This window comes from Pezoporus flaviventris, unplaced genomic scaffold, assembly GCF_033815535.1.
Source record: "Pezoporus flaviventris isolate CSIRO_AGI_PZ_B2104156 unplaced genomic scaffold, CSIRO_AGI_Pfla_v1 ptg000015l, whole genome shotgun sequence".
In the NCBI taxonomy this organism is placed as follows: Eukaryota; Metazoa; Chordata; class Aves; order Psittaciformes; family Psittacidae; genus Pezoporus; species Pezoporus flaviventris.
This window is the reverse complement of record NW_026892563.1, coordinates 9197523-9211691: the sequence shown is the minus strand read 5'-3', so window position 1 is coordinate 9211691 and position 14169 is coordinate 9197523. Positions and strand designations below refer to the sequence as shown.

General features: G+C 36.0%; 1 protein-coding gene across 1 annotated transcript in view; it reads left to right on the top strand.

The window, feature by feature from the left end:
• The window catches only part of CFAP47 (cilia and flagella associated protein 47), a 291486-nt gene that overhangs the window by 150799 nt on the left and 126518 nt on the right, over nt 1-14169 (top strand). Inside the window, exon 50 of the mRNA XM_061454415.1 lies at nt 9762-9873. Within this exon, the coding sequence (XP_061310399.1) occupies nt 9762-9873 (112 nt within the window). The remainder of the gene's footprint in view (nt 1-9761; nt 9874-14169) is intronic.

Genomic DNA, 14169 nt, shown 5'->3' with positions numbered 1-14169 from the left:
CAATAATATTGCAACTATTTTTCTGTCCAAGAACCGCTGAATTATGTATTACAGTAGCAAATATTATTTTAAATGCAGATACGCTATTAAAATTCATGTATCTGTGACATATATAAAACTATAGCTTACAGTATATGTATATGTTTACAGTCAGGATATCTGTGAAATAGTGTATGATTTTACTGTATATTCCATGGAAAGAGCTTTCCTGGTTTTTTAAGGCTGGTTCCTAAGGAGACAAAGCTTTGCTCATTCTCTAGTCTGTCCTCCCTTCCTCCTCCACTGGTTTGAAACAGTGGCCAGATCCATCAGTTTTGAAATCAGAAGTGGCTTGAGAATTACAGAGTTTCTGAAATCTTCATAAAGCATTAGTATATTACAGGAAAAGGGAAAAAAAAAAAAAAATCTTCCTAAGGGAAAGATTGCAGAATGAGCTTACTGTGTCTAATGGTCTTATGGTCTGGACAGTCAGTCATTGCAGTAATTACTGTTAGTGTCTTTTGCCCGGTTATTGTTTCACATATGTTGGAGGAAGTTGGGAATACTGTGTTTGTTTCCTGATGGGAAAGAAATTTCAGAGGAAATAACAAACTGGAGTTGTTCAAAGGCAATGGGTCACTGCAGATATGGATCAGGTGCTGAGGTATTTGTGACTTCAGTGGATATAAGATAAATTCTTAGAAAATAGAGTTTTCTTGGTTTCTCTGCTCAGGAAGGTTTTTTTCCTATTAAATATAATCCTTATTTTTCATTGGTTTATAACTGTATTTACACAATCACATTCTCTTATTAGAAATACTGTTGTATTATTGTAACTGCAGGATTTTTCTACCATTTATTTGCATCAATGTTTAATTTCAAAGTGGTAAAAGTATTTCAGTAGTATTCTTCACCTTCCTTATCTATGTGTAGGACCCTATGTCATATGTCAGCAGGTGAAGAATGTACATTGGGGCAAATAAGATGACTTCTGCTTTTTTTCTCAGCTGCAGAGAAGGTTCCTGAGTAAGAACATTTTGGACCTTACTCAACAAAAGCTCTATTTGTGACTCTATTATGGCATTTAAATATAGAGTAGATAGCATCTAGATACTATGGCTGTAATACCATTTGCTAGAAGGTAAAACCTGACTAGCTAACTAGTGTGGACTCATGAAATGAGTGACCTTATGTTTCTGCCTTGGAGCCAGTAGCACCAAATGCTGCTTTACTGAAAATGACAGATATCGATAGAGAGTAGCCTCACCTTATTTTATAAAGAGAGATCATGTGCGTACCAGTAGCACTTTTCTGCTGGTTAATGAGAACTCATGGCAGTGTGAAATCCTTCCTTAAGCTCTTGCTAGTCTCTAATTTTTTCGTTATTACAGGAGGATTTACATTTGATAAACTTTGCCTGTTATAAAAAGGTTCAGCTTCATGTTCCTAGTTTTTGACTCATTATTAAGCCTGCCAAACAAAGTAGTAGGAAATGTATTCCAAAGCAGGAAATTTGACATTTTTGTTTTCAACATTCTTAGCTTTTTACATGTGAGTGCATTTACGTTTCTCATATGTTTATAGCTTTAGCTCTGAAAGAAGTGAATGTTTTTGAAAGCTGTAAAGAGAGCTGTCCCATCTGCTTTCCCATTGAGTGCAAACTCAATATTTTTTTGACAATTAAAGTGAAAGACATTGAAATATCAAAATTCAAAAAGAATACATTGTTATTTGTATATCTTTTTCAGAAACATTGTTAACTACACCAGTTTCAACTATTCCAGAGTGAGCTGGGGGTAGTTGAACTTTGACCTCCTTGCAGATGTTCTCTGAATACAAAAACCTGTGGTTTAGATGTTTTTTCTTTATTCGTGTTTTGGTGGTTTGTTTTGCCTTTAATTTTATGTTTTCCTCTGTAAAGTACTGCTTTAGAGTACTTTAAAGAGCTCTTTTTGCTCTGGGATTTTTGTGAGAGAAGTAGTAGGGTCAGCTATTTCATGCTTGTGTGCATATAATAACCAGTGTGAATAATTTATTTTCTCTATGCTAGGATTTTACCTGGAAGCTGTTGTAGAACAGTTATTGAAGCAAGGTTGGCTGGAATTGTTTAAAAAGGCATTACTGTAAAACCTGCCAGTGTCTGAAAACTGTGTCCTCAACAATATTAATTTCTTCTAGCATTCTCCATCTGATGTCATGTAGAGTCTTGTGCTATTTTAATAAGTGAAGATCATTTGCTCACTTTTAGTTCCAAAACAGTTAGTTAGTAAATTAAGTTTTAATAAATACAATATATGATCCCTGTTGTCTGGATATTTGGAGAAAGGGGAAAACCTCCTCTAAGAGGGAACTGTAATCAACAACCTTGTTAGAAATGCAAAATAAACTTTATTTACTCAGAAGTGTATAGTACAAAGGGCAACAGGAAAAAGAATTGATACTGATTTTGTTGTTCATTCCATGCTGCCTGTTGCATGGTGATTTTGTCTTTGTTGGTGTTTCTCTTGAAGGCCATTGCTGACAGACCAACTCCTTCTCCTTTATAATCCAGCATCTTTGAAATTTTACCATATTGTCTTTTAGCTAAATTGATGGTTAGGTAGAGGAAATCTTGTTAGCTTTGGTGGAGACAGAACAAAGATAAAACAAAAAGTAATAGTTTGAGAAATGGGTTTGGTGGGATTTTTTGTAACTTTGTTGGCTGTCCTGGGTTCAGCAGTAGCAGTTATTTTTCTCCTTCTTGGTAGCTGGTGCAGTGCAGTGTTTTGACTTTCAGCTCGGGAACAGAGCTGATAACAATGATGTTTTGGTTTGGCCAAGGACTTTGTGAGCCTCATGCTCTGCCAGGGAGGAGGGGAAGCTGGGAGGAAGCAGAGACAGGACACCTGACCCAAGCTAGCCAAAGAGGTATTCCATACCGCAGCACGTCATGCCCAGGATGTAACTGGGAGTTAGCCGGAAGGGCTGGGAGACTGCAGGGTTGGAGGAGGTATGGGTCGGTGCTTGGTCGGGCTGGGGTGGTGGCAAGTTATCAGTTGGCTGGTGGTGAGGTGATGTATTCTCTTCCCTTGTTATTTCCTTTATCATTATTATTATTGGTGGTAGCAGTAGTGATTTGTGTTATACCTTAGTTACTAAACTGTTCTTATCTCAACCCATGGGAGTTGCATTCTTTTCAATTCTCCTCTCCATCCCTCCAGGAGTAGGGGGAGGGAAAGAAGTGGGGGAGTGAGTGAACGAGTTACCTGACCGGGTTTAATCCACGACATTGGCTAATGAATATCTTCATCGTTGAATTGGTTGGTTGATTTGCGCTGTACATTCTCCATTGATGGAGTGTATTTATTTTCAAGTTAACTTCTCATAGGCACACTGGAACATACATGATATTTTCTGAAAAAAAAAAAGGAGCATTTAATTTACTGAAGTAATAAGGCTCAGATTATATCTAGAAAGATACAAGATGTGTCAGTAGCTGATGAGCATAATAATTTACAGGCTTGTCCATAAACAATTTACTGCACAATGACTACCTAGCGATAAGTAATTTAGCTGAATTAATACTTGGGTAATTTTGCCTTTGAGGTGTAAATTTAGCTTTACTGTTAAATTTTAATAACTGAATATATTAAACTATAAAATGAATAAAAACTAATTTCATTAAAAAAATAATTGCATTGTATATATGCTACTCTGTTTCTCAGTATTCATTATATTAATATTCACCAAAATAAGAGAACTACTGAAAAAGCGACTGTTTATAATGGAAGTTAAGTCTGGGAGGAGGAAGAGGGAAGTCTTTTCTTTCCTCCATTAAGAAAACCCTCTTCCCTCTGAAAAGCTCTCTTCCTTTTCCCATTTCAAACATATATGGAGTGAACTTGTCTGGAGAATCAATTTTTGGATGTGTGGTTGTCTGTGCAACCATTAATATGTATCAAAGAGACTTGGGGAGAAAAGTCCCTTTGGAATTCAGTGGAGGTCATGCATATGACTCCATCAGTCTACCTTTAAAAGTGCCAAGCAAAACACTTTCTGTGCCCACAAAGCTTTCTATGATTAAAAAAACAATTTCCATAAATTCCCTTGAAAAATGTGTTTTTATGAACTATTTTCTACTGATTGATGTGTAAACCTCAGGGAAATACTGCCACTGTGCTCTTCATGGCTTTTCTAGGGGATATTACAACAGTCTTTCTTGTGATTAACTCACTCCTGGGTCTGAAAAAATGTCACAACAGAATTCATAAAGAATTGTGCACATATAACAGAGGCAGAGAATACATCCTTCTCTGGTGTTGAATTTATATAAGCTTAGTGACTACAACATAAGTGGATTTTAGTGGCTGTAAAATTAGATTCAAATCATCCTACAAGAGTAGGACATGTAAAGTATTTCTATGAAAATCCAGTCTGTCAGTCTCATAACAAAATTTTTTATAGTATTTTCTTTTGGGATTTTATATAAAACTCTGTCAGACAGATATAAATAATTGTCTGGTGTGTTGATGGTTGCTACTAATGACACCTTTGATAGTAACTTTATCTATAAAAGTGCCTAATTCTTGCAAGGCTTGGTTTTGCAGTAAAAATATAAAATGTGTTTTTCCCAGTGCTGTTCAAAATAGACATCATTAAAGTAAAGTCTCCAGAGAATTCTCAAGGCTCAGTTAAATTACCTTTTGGGTATTAGGTTGTAGAAGCTATTTGTAATTTCCAAAAGTATTGTAGAATAAGTACATAATCAAGAAGTATGAAATCCCTTGTTCTTCAATGCATTTCTATCTCAGTCCTCTCTCAGTTCTCTATGTAACCATTTTATAGTTTTACAATGTCAATGAAAGAATGACATGAAGGTTGAGTATTTGTGAGATTTCCTGGGAATAAATTCCATGCAACTCAATAACCTAATCGCTGAAGGTCATATAACCTCATCAAGTTTGCATTCTTTAACCACAAGTAAATCTATGTATTCCATAATCTTCCTATCTATCCTTCCAATTTCAGTCTTTTTTGTTTCCACATTATCTGCCAGATAGGTTAGTGGTCTTGTCAGTTGGACTGGCTGGTTTATGACTCTGGATTATGTAGCACTCTTCATTATGCAGAAATGCAGGTTGCAGGTAACAGGTAGGAATTGTTTGGGGGGATATATTCAGTGCAATGCAAAGATGTTTTATTTCAGTGTAGTGACATTGCAAGAATTAAATTAATTCCTAATAACTCAAGGCACTTGCAAGGTATGTGCTGAAAGAAGGATGAGGGAAAGTAATGGGAGTTTCACTTTAAACATATGTAATTCTTGACAACACTGAAAATATCTGAGTGTGGGATTGTTCAGTGACTCTTACAGACCCTGTTCTGGCCTAGCGCAGAGGAACATTTATGTTTTAATAAGCAGAGTCTGTCAATATTTTTAAACAGACTTGAGAAACAATTTTCAAATGGAAATATTGAACATATTACTAACTTTGTATGCAAAGAGATGGTGGATATATTTAATTAAGTTCTGTACATCTGTTCACTACTTTAGCATGAAGTATCAGTTGCCATTCTTGAAGTTATGCTTATTTGGTTATTCAACTCTGGGGAAAAAAGAAAAAAAATGCTATAATTTTTTAGTTATCCCTTTTCCATTCCTTTTCATATTAAATAGCCATATTACAGTCTGCAGAATGAGTTTTCAACCTCTGACTGATAAATTATTTTAAAACTGTAACATTTCATAAAACTGCTCCATTTATACTTTCTGGCTGTGTGTATACAATGACCCGAAGTATAAGACAATGGAGAATACCACAGTTTAAAAATTAAATCACTGGAGATGGATTAATTTGAGAAAATTTTCTGCAGAGTCAAATTTATAAATTTAATATTAATTTGCATTTGGTTTCGTTGTGTTATTCTACAGTTCTTTTTTTCTGAGTGATAGTGCAAGGATGTAACAACCTTCATACAATTCCATCCTAAAAGGAGCTTAATTTTTTGGTATTGGATGGGTATAGAGCACAATGTATCCTTTGTCCTGTGCCATGGTTGTCATGAGAGCATCTGTCCCCAGAACACTGCCAGTTAATTTACTCTGTATGCATCAATAACATGCGAGTTCTCACCCTCTTCTAGTGTCAAACCATTGCTAAATGCTACAGTTTCACTATTTTTGTCTTGGCCTGTAGTCACTAAGCTTATATAAATTCAATCGGAATACCTTTAAGACAAGGTTTTTGTCTTTCAGGTTTGCTTTGATCATTCCCAAATTACACAGTTCAAGTTTCATGACTGCAGTAGGAAAGTTGATAGCATACTGAGGCAGCAGCAGTTATGTATAATTTTTAAAATGGATTTATAATGGCCAGAAAAATAATGAAATTACTATTTCTTTGACACACTTTAGAACCCTACTCTAATATTCAGAATCTTCTTGTCTCACAAAAGCAATGGGACTTCTGATACCCAGCAGTTCTTGCTGTGATCCTAAGCCTATTTCTGTTTTCACTCCAGAAACTGATACTTTAGTCTGTCCGTTAGTTTTTATTTATACTGGATTTATACTAGCAGCAGAACATAATAGAGTGAAAATCTGTTTGTTAAAGTTGTTTCCTTTTAAGCGCTAGAGCTAGAAAACAGGCAACATTGCTATTTTTGCCTTATTTCTTAAAGGTGTATTTATTAAGAACTGTCCCATTGTGAAACCCAATTCAATATATATCAGTTAAATAAGAGAAGGGTGAGGACATAGTGGCAATGATGGCACAAGCCTTTGTTGTGTATTAGAAGCTGAAGTTTCAGGATTTTCAGTCAGGGAAAGTCAGTAGAAAGAATGATACAGAAGCAGTGCATGTGCAGTCATGGGGGTTTGTTCATATTTGGGTTTGTAAATTTTGCAAAATCATGAACAGAACTACAGGTTTCTCTTGGCACAAATGTTTAGATAGTAACATAGATTAGTTGATTCAGCATTGAGTTATATTAATGCTTAAATTAAAACAAAAATAGGCATTCAGATTTAAGGTTTTCAGCTGAAACTTGAGCTCATAAGGAAAGCCTTCAGTACTCAGTTGTGTTTCATATCCAGGTTTCATAATCTGTTTCTTCTTAGAACAAATTATTTTACAGCATAAATAGTATCTGTGAAACTACGTGTATAATAAAAATGTTAAAGACAGTACTGCTGATGTTTTATTTCTGAATTCAGTGGGAAGTCTTCAATTTCAGATGTGCTCATTTTTGCATTTTAATTTCCTATTTTATGTATTGTGAAAACAGAATTCCAACTCTTTGGCTTGCATAGCTTTAAACAGTCTTCTTAAAATCTTCCTAAAAACTTAAAGAACTAAGGAAAACATTTGTGTCCTTGCTGGAGAGGATAAGAGGAGGAGTGTGTACAGTAATTTACCTTGCAGTCCCAGTTCTCTGATCATTTACACTGGGGGCATTTTGAAGCATACCACAGTTGTCGTTCTGCCCTTGAAGGGACAACTACATGAAATAGCAATGTGCATGCAGATTTCATCTTGGCATGCAGCCATGAAGCAGTATGTAGGATATGCTTGTGAGTGAGGACAATAATAGCTTTAGGAAGAGTTTGGGAAATGTTCAGAAAGCAGAACGACATGAAAAAGGCTGTTTAGAATTTAAAAATTCTGGGATTGGGCTGTGTAGCAAATTAGAAGCATGTGTGTTTATGGAGAAGTATGATTATAACTGAACTAGTAGAAACGTTGTTAAACCAAAGCATTATCAGGAAGATCAAATTTTAGACACAAGGGAGGAAAAAGAACACTCTCGGATACTGAAGCAGTGCCCATATATGTATGTAACATGACTTCCTGGCTTACAGTCATTTTTTTCCTGTTTGGTTATACAATCACTTTCTTAAAGTTAATTTTAAAATAATTTAGCTTCTGTTAATTCAATACTCTCTTTGGAAAGGTATCCAAAACTTCTCTTGATTGGCTGAATGTAGTGTTCCTTTTACTTTGACATTTTTGGTAGAAACTAGTCTGATATATCCAGCTTTTGACAGATACTGTATTACCCTACTTTCTGCATTTTATTCAAAGTAAACTGAAATAGAGTAGTCCATAAATGTAGGTTCAGGTGTAATTTATTGTTTATCTTGTATAAAATGAAACTTGCTCATCTTCAGTGTGTAACAGCCCCTCCCTTCCTCTTTGTTGTTAATAGTTAAAGATATTTTTCCCCAATTATTTTTTTTTTCCCTTCAACAAGGCCTTTCAGCATTCTCTTATTGGCCTGTTCTTTTTTTCTTGTTGTTGTTGTTGGTGGTGGTGGTTTTTTTGTGTGTGGTTTTTTTTTTTTTTAATTTGTTTTGGTTTTGTGTGTATTTTTTTTTTTCTTTGACGATTAGTCTATTTTCCTATTATTTTCAGTTGTCAGACTTCTAATATTTGTCTTGAAATGCAGATTTATTGGGGAAGAGGAAGATTGTTGCCTTATAGGTTTTTATTCCTTTACTTGGAATAGGAGTTCCAGGTTGTACTAGCACTTGAACAAATGATTATATTAACACAAATACCCAAGACAGGACAAATATTATAGGCAATGATTTGCTGTAATTGAAGACAAGATACTCTTAGAATTTTATTTTTGTTTTCTCCAGAAAATACAAACAGAACTTATTTACTAAAAACATAAAGGTAGCTTTTGGGAGGAAGAAAATGGTCCATGCAGCTAATGCTTTTACTATTGTAAAAGATATGGAAAATATATGAATAGATGAGCTGAAGAAAAAAGTCATTAGGGAGCTTTTCTGACTTGTGATTTCACTTCAAAATTTCCCTGAACAGCACAGATACAATTTTATTATTTAAGGTAATAAGAAATTCCCACATTCTACAGTATTACATGGTATCCTGAAAAGGTTTTCTAAAAGGACTGCATGCCTCCGTGGAAAATCATCACCCATCGCCTTATGTCCTCTGCAGAAACTGCAGTGTCAGTTTAAAATACTGTCACTCAGCAGCTGTTTGCTTCACACAGTGGCAGAGGTAACAGAAGAGAGGGTGTGAACAGAACCATTCATGCAGTCTGCCTGTTGGCTTTCTGCATATCCAGTGGCTCAAGCAGATAATCATTAGCTTTGGTTGCTGCTGCCTCAAAATTTAACGTCTCTTACATGAGCAGCTGATCATAGTCTGTCTGTGGCAAACTTATACAGGTGATGAAGAGACAAGATGCAATTCAAAAATACTCTCAGCCTGTATTCCTACAATCAGCTTTACAGTTTACAAAATCTAAAATTCAACATATGAAAATTGTATCGGTCTTCATTATTCATATAGTTACTATGTGTGCCATTGCAAACATGTCATTTAAAAAATATATCCAAAAGCATGGTTTATTATAATTTGAGGTATAGCAATTGATGTTAAAATGACACTTCAGATTTTGCTTTGCTCTGCTTAGGTAGATCATTACCATTAAGCCTCTTTGTAACACTTCTAAAGAAAATGTATGTAAAATACTAAGAGTCTGTCTGTGCAAATCTATACATATGTAAGTAGTTCCATGATCTATGTAAGATACTTTTACTCACATGGAGCAAGGACTTCAAAATCTGTGCTTAATATAATCTGTATATACCAGCACTACTCTTACACTATGTATTCTTTTCATGTGCATAACGGTTACAACTTAACAATAGCATACTTCATATTCTACTTTTCAAAACAAGTAGAATGGATATTGTGTCTGTAGTGTTCTTGCAAATGTAACTTGCTTTTGATTACTTTTGATTCTTTATGAATTTTCTTCTCCAGGTATTTTCAGATCTTTCAATAGTGAGTGGTGCATCTGTTATTACGGTACAACCAGGTGACAAAGTTGCTTATACTTTGAATGTGTCTCCGTGGAAACGAGGAGTCTTTCAAGGTACAATATAGAACCCAAATATATAAAATATCCCTGTAAATTAGCAGATTAAACCTGCTTACATTTAATGATTGCATTTCTGTTCAACATGACCTTTCTTCTAGAATAAGGCTATAATTACTGGTAAAACTAGCTTTTAATGCGTCTCATATTTTTATTTGTAAAGATCTATTACTGCTAAATATGTGGTCAGGTCCTTCAAAAATGCTGGCATATGTGCAACTTTATGCATTAAATTAGTTCCGTGAAATTTGATTTAATAATGATTTTGAACTATCGCCAAGTTCTTGGCTTTAAATTTAATTTTCCAAATTAAATAGCTGTTGAATAGCTGGTTACCTTAACGCTTCCAGAATCAAAGGTTTAAAGGCAGAATTTGATTCTTCCCCTAGACTAAAGTTCAACCTGTTAGCCACAAGGCAAGCTTGGCCTAGTACAACAAGAAAACTTCAATGCCTTCTCGCTATATTTGTATCCCTGAGAAAAAAATCAGTTTCTATGAAGAAGAAGAGTCAGCTTTCAATGAAACTTGTGACCATCAAGAGTCTTCACCAGGAGATACTGAAGATATACTATAATTTAACTTATGCCTTGTTTTTTTCAGGCTTTAAAGATTTAGGAATATTCTCTTCTGGTTTAGAAAATGCCCAGTTCTTTTATATATGCTGAAAGTTTCAGTAGAAGAGGTTCCAAGGGATCTATCATACAGGAAATTAATACCAGGTGGTAATAGCCATGCCTTCAAAGGCATGGTGATGGCATGTTCGGATTGAAATCTCCTATGTTCTGTCATTCACCTAAATTCTATTATAATGGTTTCCATTATGTTTAGAATTATTACATCTTCACTAAGTGAGAAAAAGAGAGAACAATCAGTCTGTCTAGCCTGACAGAAAAGTTATTGGTTCAAAAGGTGGGAAACAATGTATGCTCTTTTTTTCCTTTCCTAGAAAACAGTTCATTTATTTTGTGCTTTAAAATAACTTCATAGAAGTTTGAAGTTATCCTTTGAAAAGAGACAGGGCCCAGTTATCTACCATCCACTTCCTGGCCCAGTGCTTGCTTTAATCACTACCTCAGGAAGTCATGTTCCTTCTTCCTCTGCAGTGGGGACAGTTTTGGTTGCATCACAGAGATCTGTGCATGTTCCCTAATCAGCTGCTCTACTAGAAAGAGGGGTGGAGGAAAGGAAAGCCACTGTCACAGTCTGGACAGCTGATTTCACTGTCTGATGTTAGCTGATACAAACCTAACTATAAGGTGTTCTAGCTAAGGAACTGCTTAATTTGTGGATTCAGGTCTGCTTCATACTGTGCAAGGCTGGGAAGTAATATGTGTACCCAAAGAAGAATTTTCAGCTTCTGGGAAACGTTAATGTCAAAGCTGAGATACATGTGCATTTTTGGCACTTTCAGGATTGTTCAGCAGCCAGCCTGAAGCTTGAGGATCACAGATTAGATGTAGGTGATTCAAGTGGGAATTAATTAGAACTCAGGACTTGTAGTCCTTTCTAGGTGAAGATACTAGAGATAAGGTATAATCTAAACCCCCGAAAAGAAAGGTACTCTTTATTCAGTTTGGTGAATTTGTTCAGAGGGAAGTAAATGACCCATGGGGACACAATGTTGACTAATTGAAAACAGAAAGCAGTGTTCAAAAGCTATCCACTGAATGAATAAATCTTATCCTGGGTGGAAAAAAGAACAACTATTTGGATACCTATTGGATGTCTCTGTCATAGTGCTACTGGATGATTTAAAATTTAAAACTCCTTAACTTGTAAGTACAAAACTTTGTAGCCTTGGCATTTTACTACTATTTTTGTCATATTAGAATAAACTCATAAAAGTACTTTCACCATACAAATTGCTGTACTGAGTAAATGGTCTGCATTTTTTCTTTACATTCAAAGTTCTTTTTGTTGCAAAATTATATAGCTGCAAAATTTTTTTTTTTTTTTGCTTTCCTTCTTGCTATTTTATAATTGCTAAGCTGAAAACGGGTCCAGTTCTTTTCAAAAGTCTATTTGGAAGCATTCCAATAGAGGGCTAATATTATATGCTTCTGCTGGTTTGTAGCTTATGACAGCTTTAACGCCGAAATAATAGTTAATATCTCACACAAGATTCTGGCACTAGATAAAATTCCTTAGCAATCTATTTTCTAAATAATAGACCAATTTCCCTTAGGTTTGATAAAGCATCTTCTACTTATAACTTTATCTTTTATCAAACTCGCTTCTGCTTTCCACAGAATAGACCAGAATTTTTCCAGAATAGAGAAAAGCTTTTAATGCTTGAACATTTCTTGTGCAAAAAATACATCATTGTTATAGTCAGTGTTCTTTCATCCATAAAATTTTTCTAAATTTTGGAAATAAGCTTTCTAATTTTATATATCATATTTCATTTACATTTTTAACTGTTTCTGTATTAAGTAAGCACCAGGCTTTTGTGCTACTTGGAACTTTTCCTTACATGGAGGAAAAAAGGCAGTATATTACATGCCATGGCCTGTCAGACTGTAGCTGTAGGCCAGTTTTATTGAGATGATGAAGATTATGCCAATACATTCTGGCCTGCAGATGAGTTGATTAAACTTATTTGTTTAACAATTTTTTTCTGTTCAATAGTTGTGTGAAATCTGATTAAAAAAAAGCAACACAAAAAACCCAACAAAAAGTTCCATTTCTTTCTTTGACAGAATTCTGCAAATTTCACTGATTGCTCTAATTTCAATGGAATCATAAAGTCATATGTGGGAGGAATACCTATCTTCTTGTAGCCATGGCTGTATTTTCAGGACCTGTCCATACCTTTGCTGTAAGCACTTTTCAACTGCATCACCATAACAAATGGAATCTAATTAATCTGTAATGAAGACAAAGCTAGAAGGATCTTCTGGTCGCTTGATTTTCATGAATGGCTCTGGCATACCTCCACTGCTGGGTCACTGGAGTTCACTGAAGGAGGGCTTCTCTATTCATACATGGCACTGCCTGACAAGACGGTCCACAGCATACCCTTTCCTTCTAGTGCATCCTAGTGCAGTTGCATACTTCTGTATGCTTTCATATCATGGTTTCATTGTCATATTAAGAACAGACAGTGAGAATTATAAATAAAAAAAAAATTCACCTTTTTATTAAATGCTACAAACCCATATAAGAATAGTAGTTGACAGCAGGATTTGCCACTTTCTCATTTCTCCTATGTATAAGTCTTAGCAATTATTCTAATTTCTTTTCATTAACACAGGGAATAATTAATTTAGATGCAGAATAGCAACAAAAAGTAGGATATGCAGAAACTTTAGAATTTACATTTCTCATTGTAGAGGTCTTCCCATTCAAAATAGAGATTATAAAGCAAATTTATTTTTTTGTCAGTACAAAAATTGCCAGATGAAAAACAGCTAGCATGAATTGCAGTCATATTTTTAATTTATAGAATCATGGAACATTTAGGGTTGGAAAGGACCTTAAGATCATCTAGTTCCAACCCCCCTGCCATGAGCAGGGACACTTCCCACTAAACCATGTCACCCAAGGCTCTGTCCAACCTGGCCTTGAACACCGCCAGGGATGGAGCACTCACAACCTCCCTGGGCAACCCATTCCAGTACCTTGCCACCCTAACAGGAAAGAACTTCTTCCTTATATCCAATCTAAAATTCCCCTGCTTAAATTTTAACCCGTTACCCCCTGTCCTGTCACTGTAGTCCCTAATGAAGAGTCCCTCCCCAGCATCCCCAGAGGCCCCCTTCAGATACTGGAAGGCTGCTAGGAGGTCTCCATGCAGCCTTCTCTTCTCCAGGCTGAGCAGCCCCAACCTTCTCAGCCTATCCCCTTCATACGGGAGGTGCTCCAGCCCCCTGATCATCCTTCTGTCCCTCCTCTGGACTTGTTCCAACAGTTCCATGTCCTTTTTACATTGAGGACACCAGAACTGCACACAATACTCTGAGTGCGGTCTCACAAGAGCAGAGTAGAGGGGCAGGATACAGTTGGCTTTCTGGGCTGCAAGCACACGCTGAAGGCAGTTCATGTTAAGTTTCTCGTCGACCAATACCCCCAAGTCTTTCTCCGCAGGGCTGCTCTGAATCTCTTCTCTGCCCAACCTGTAGCTGTGCCTGGGATTGCTCCAATCCAGGTGTAGGACCTTGCACTTGTCACGGTTAAACTTCATGAGGTTGGCATCAGCCCACCTCACAAGCGTGTCAAGGTCCCTCTGGATGGCATTCCTTCCCTCCAGGGTATCAACCGAACCACACAGCTTGGTGTCATCGGCAAACTTG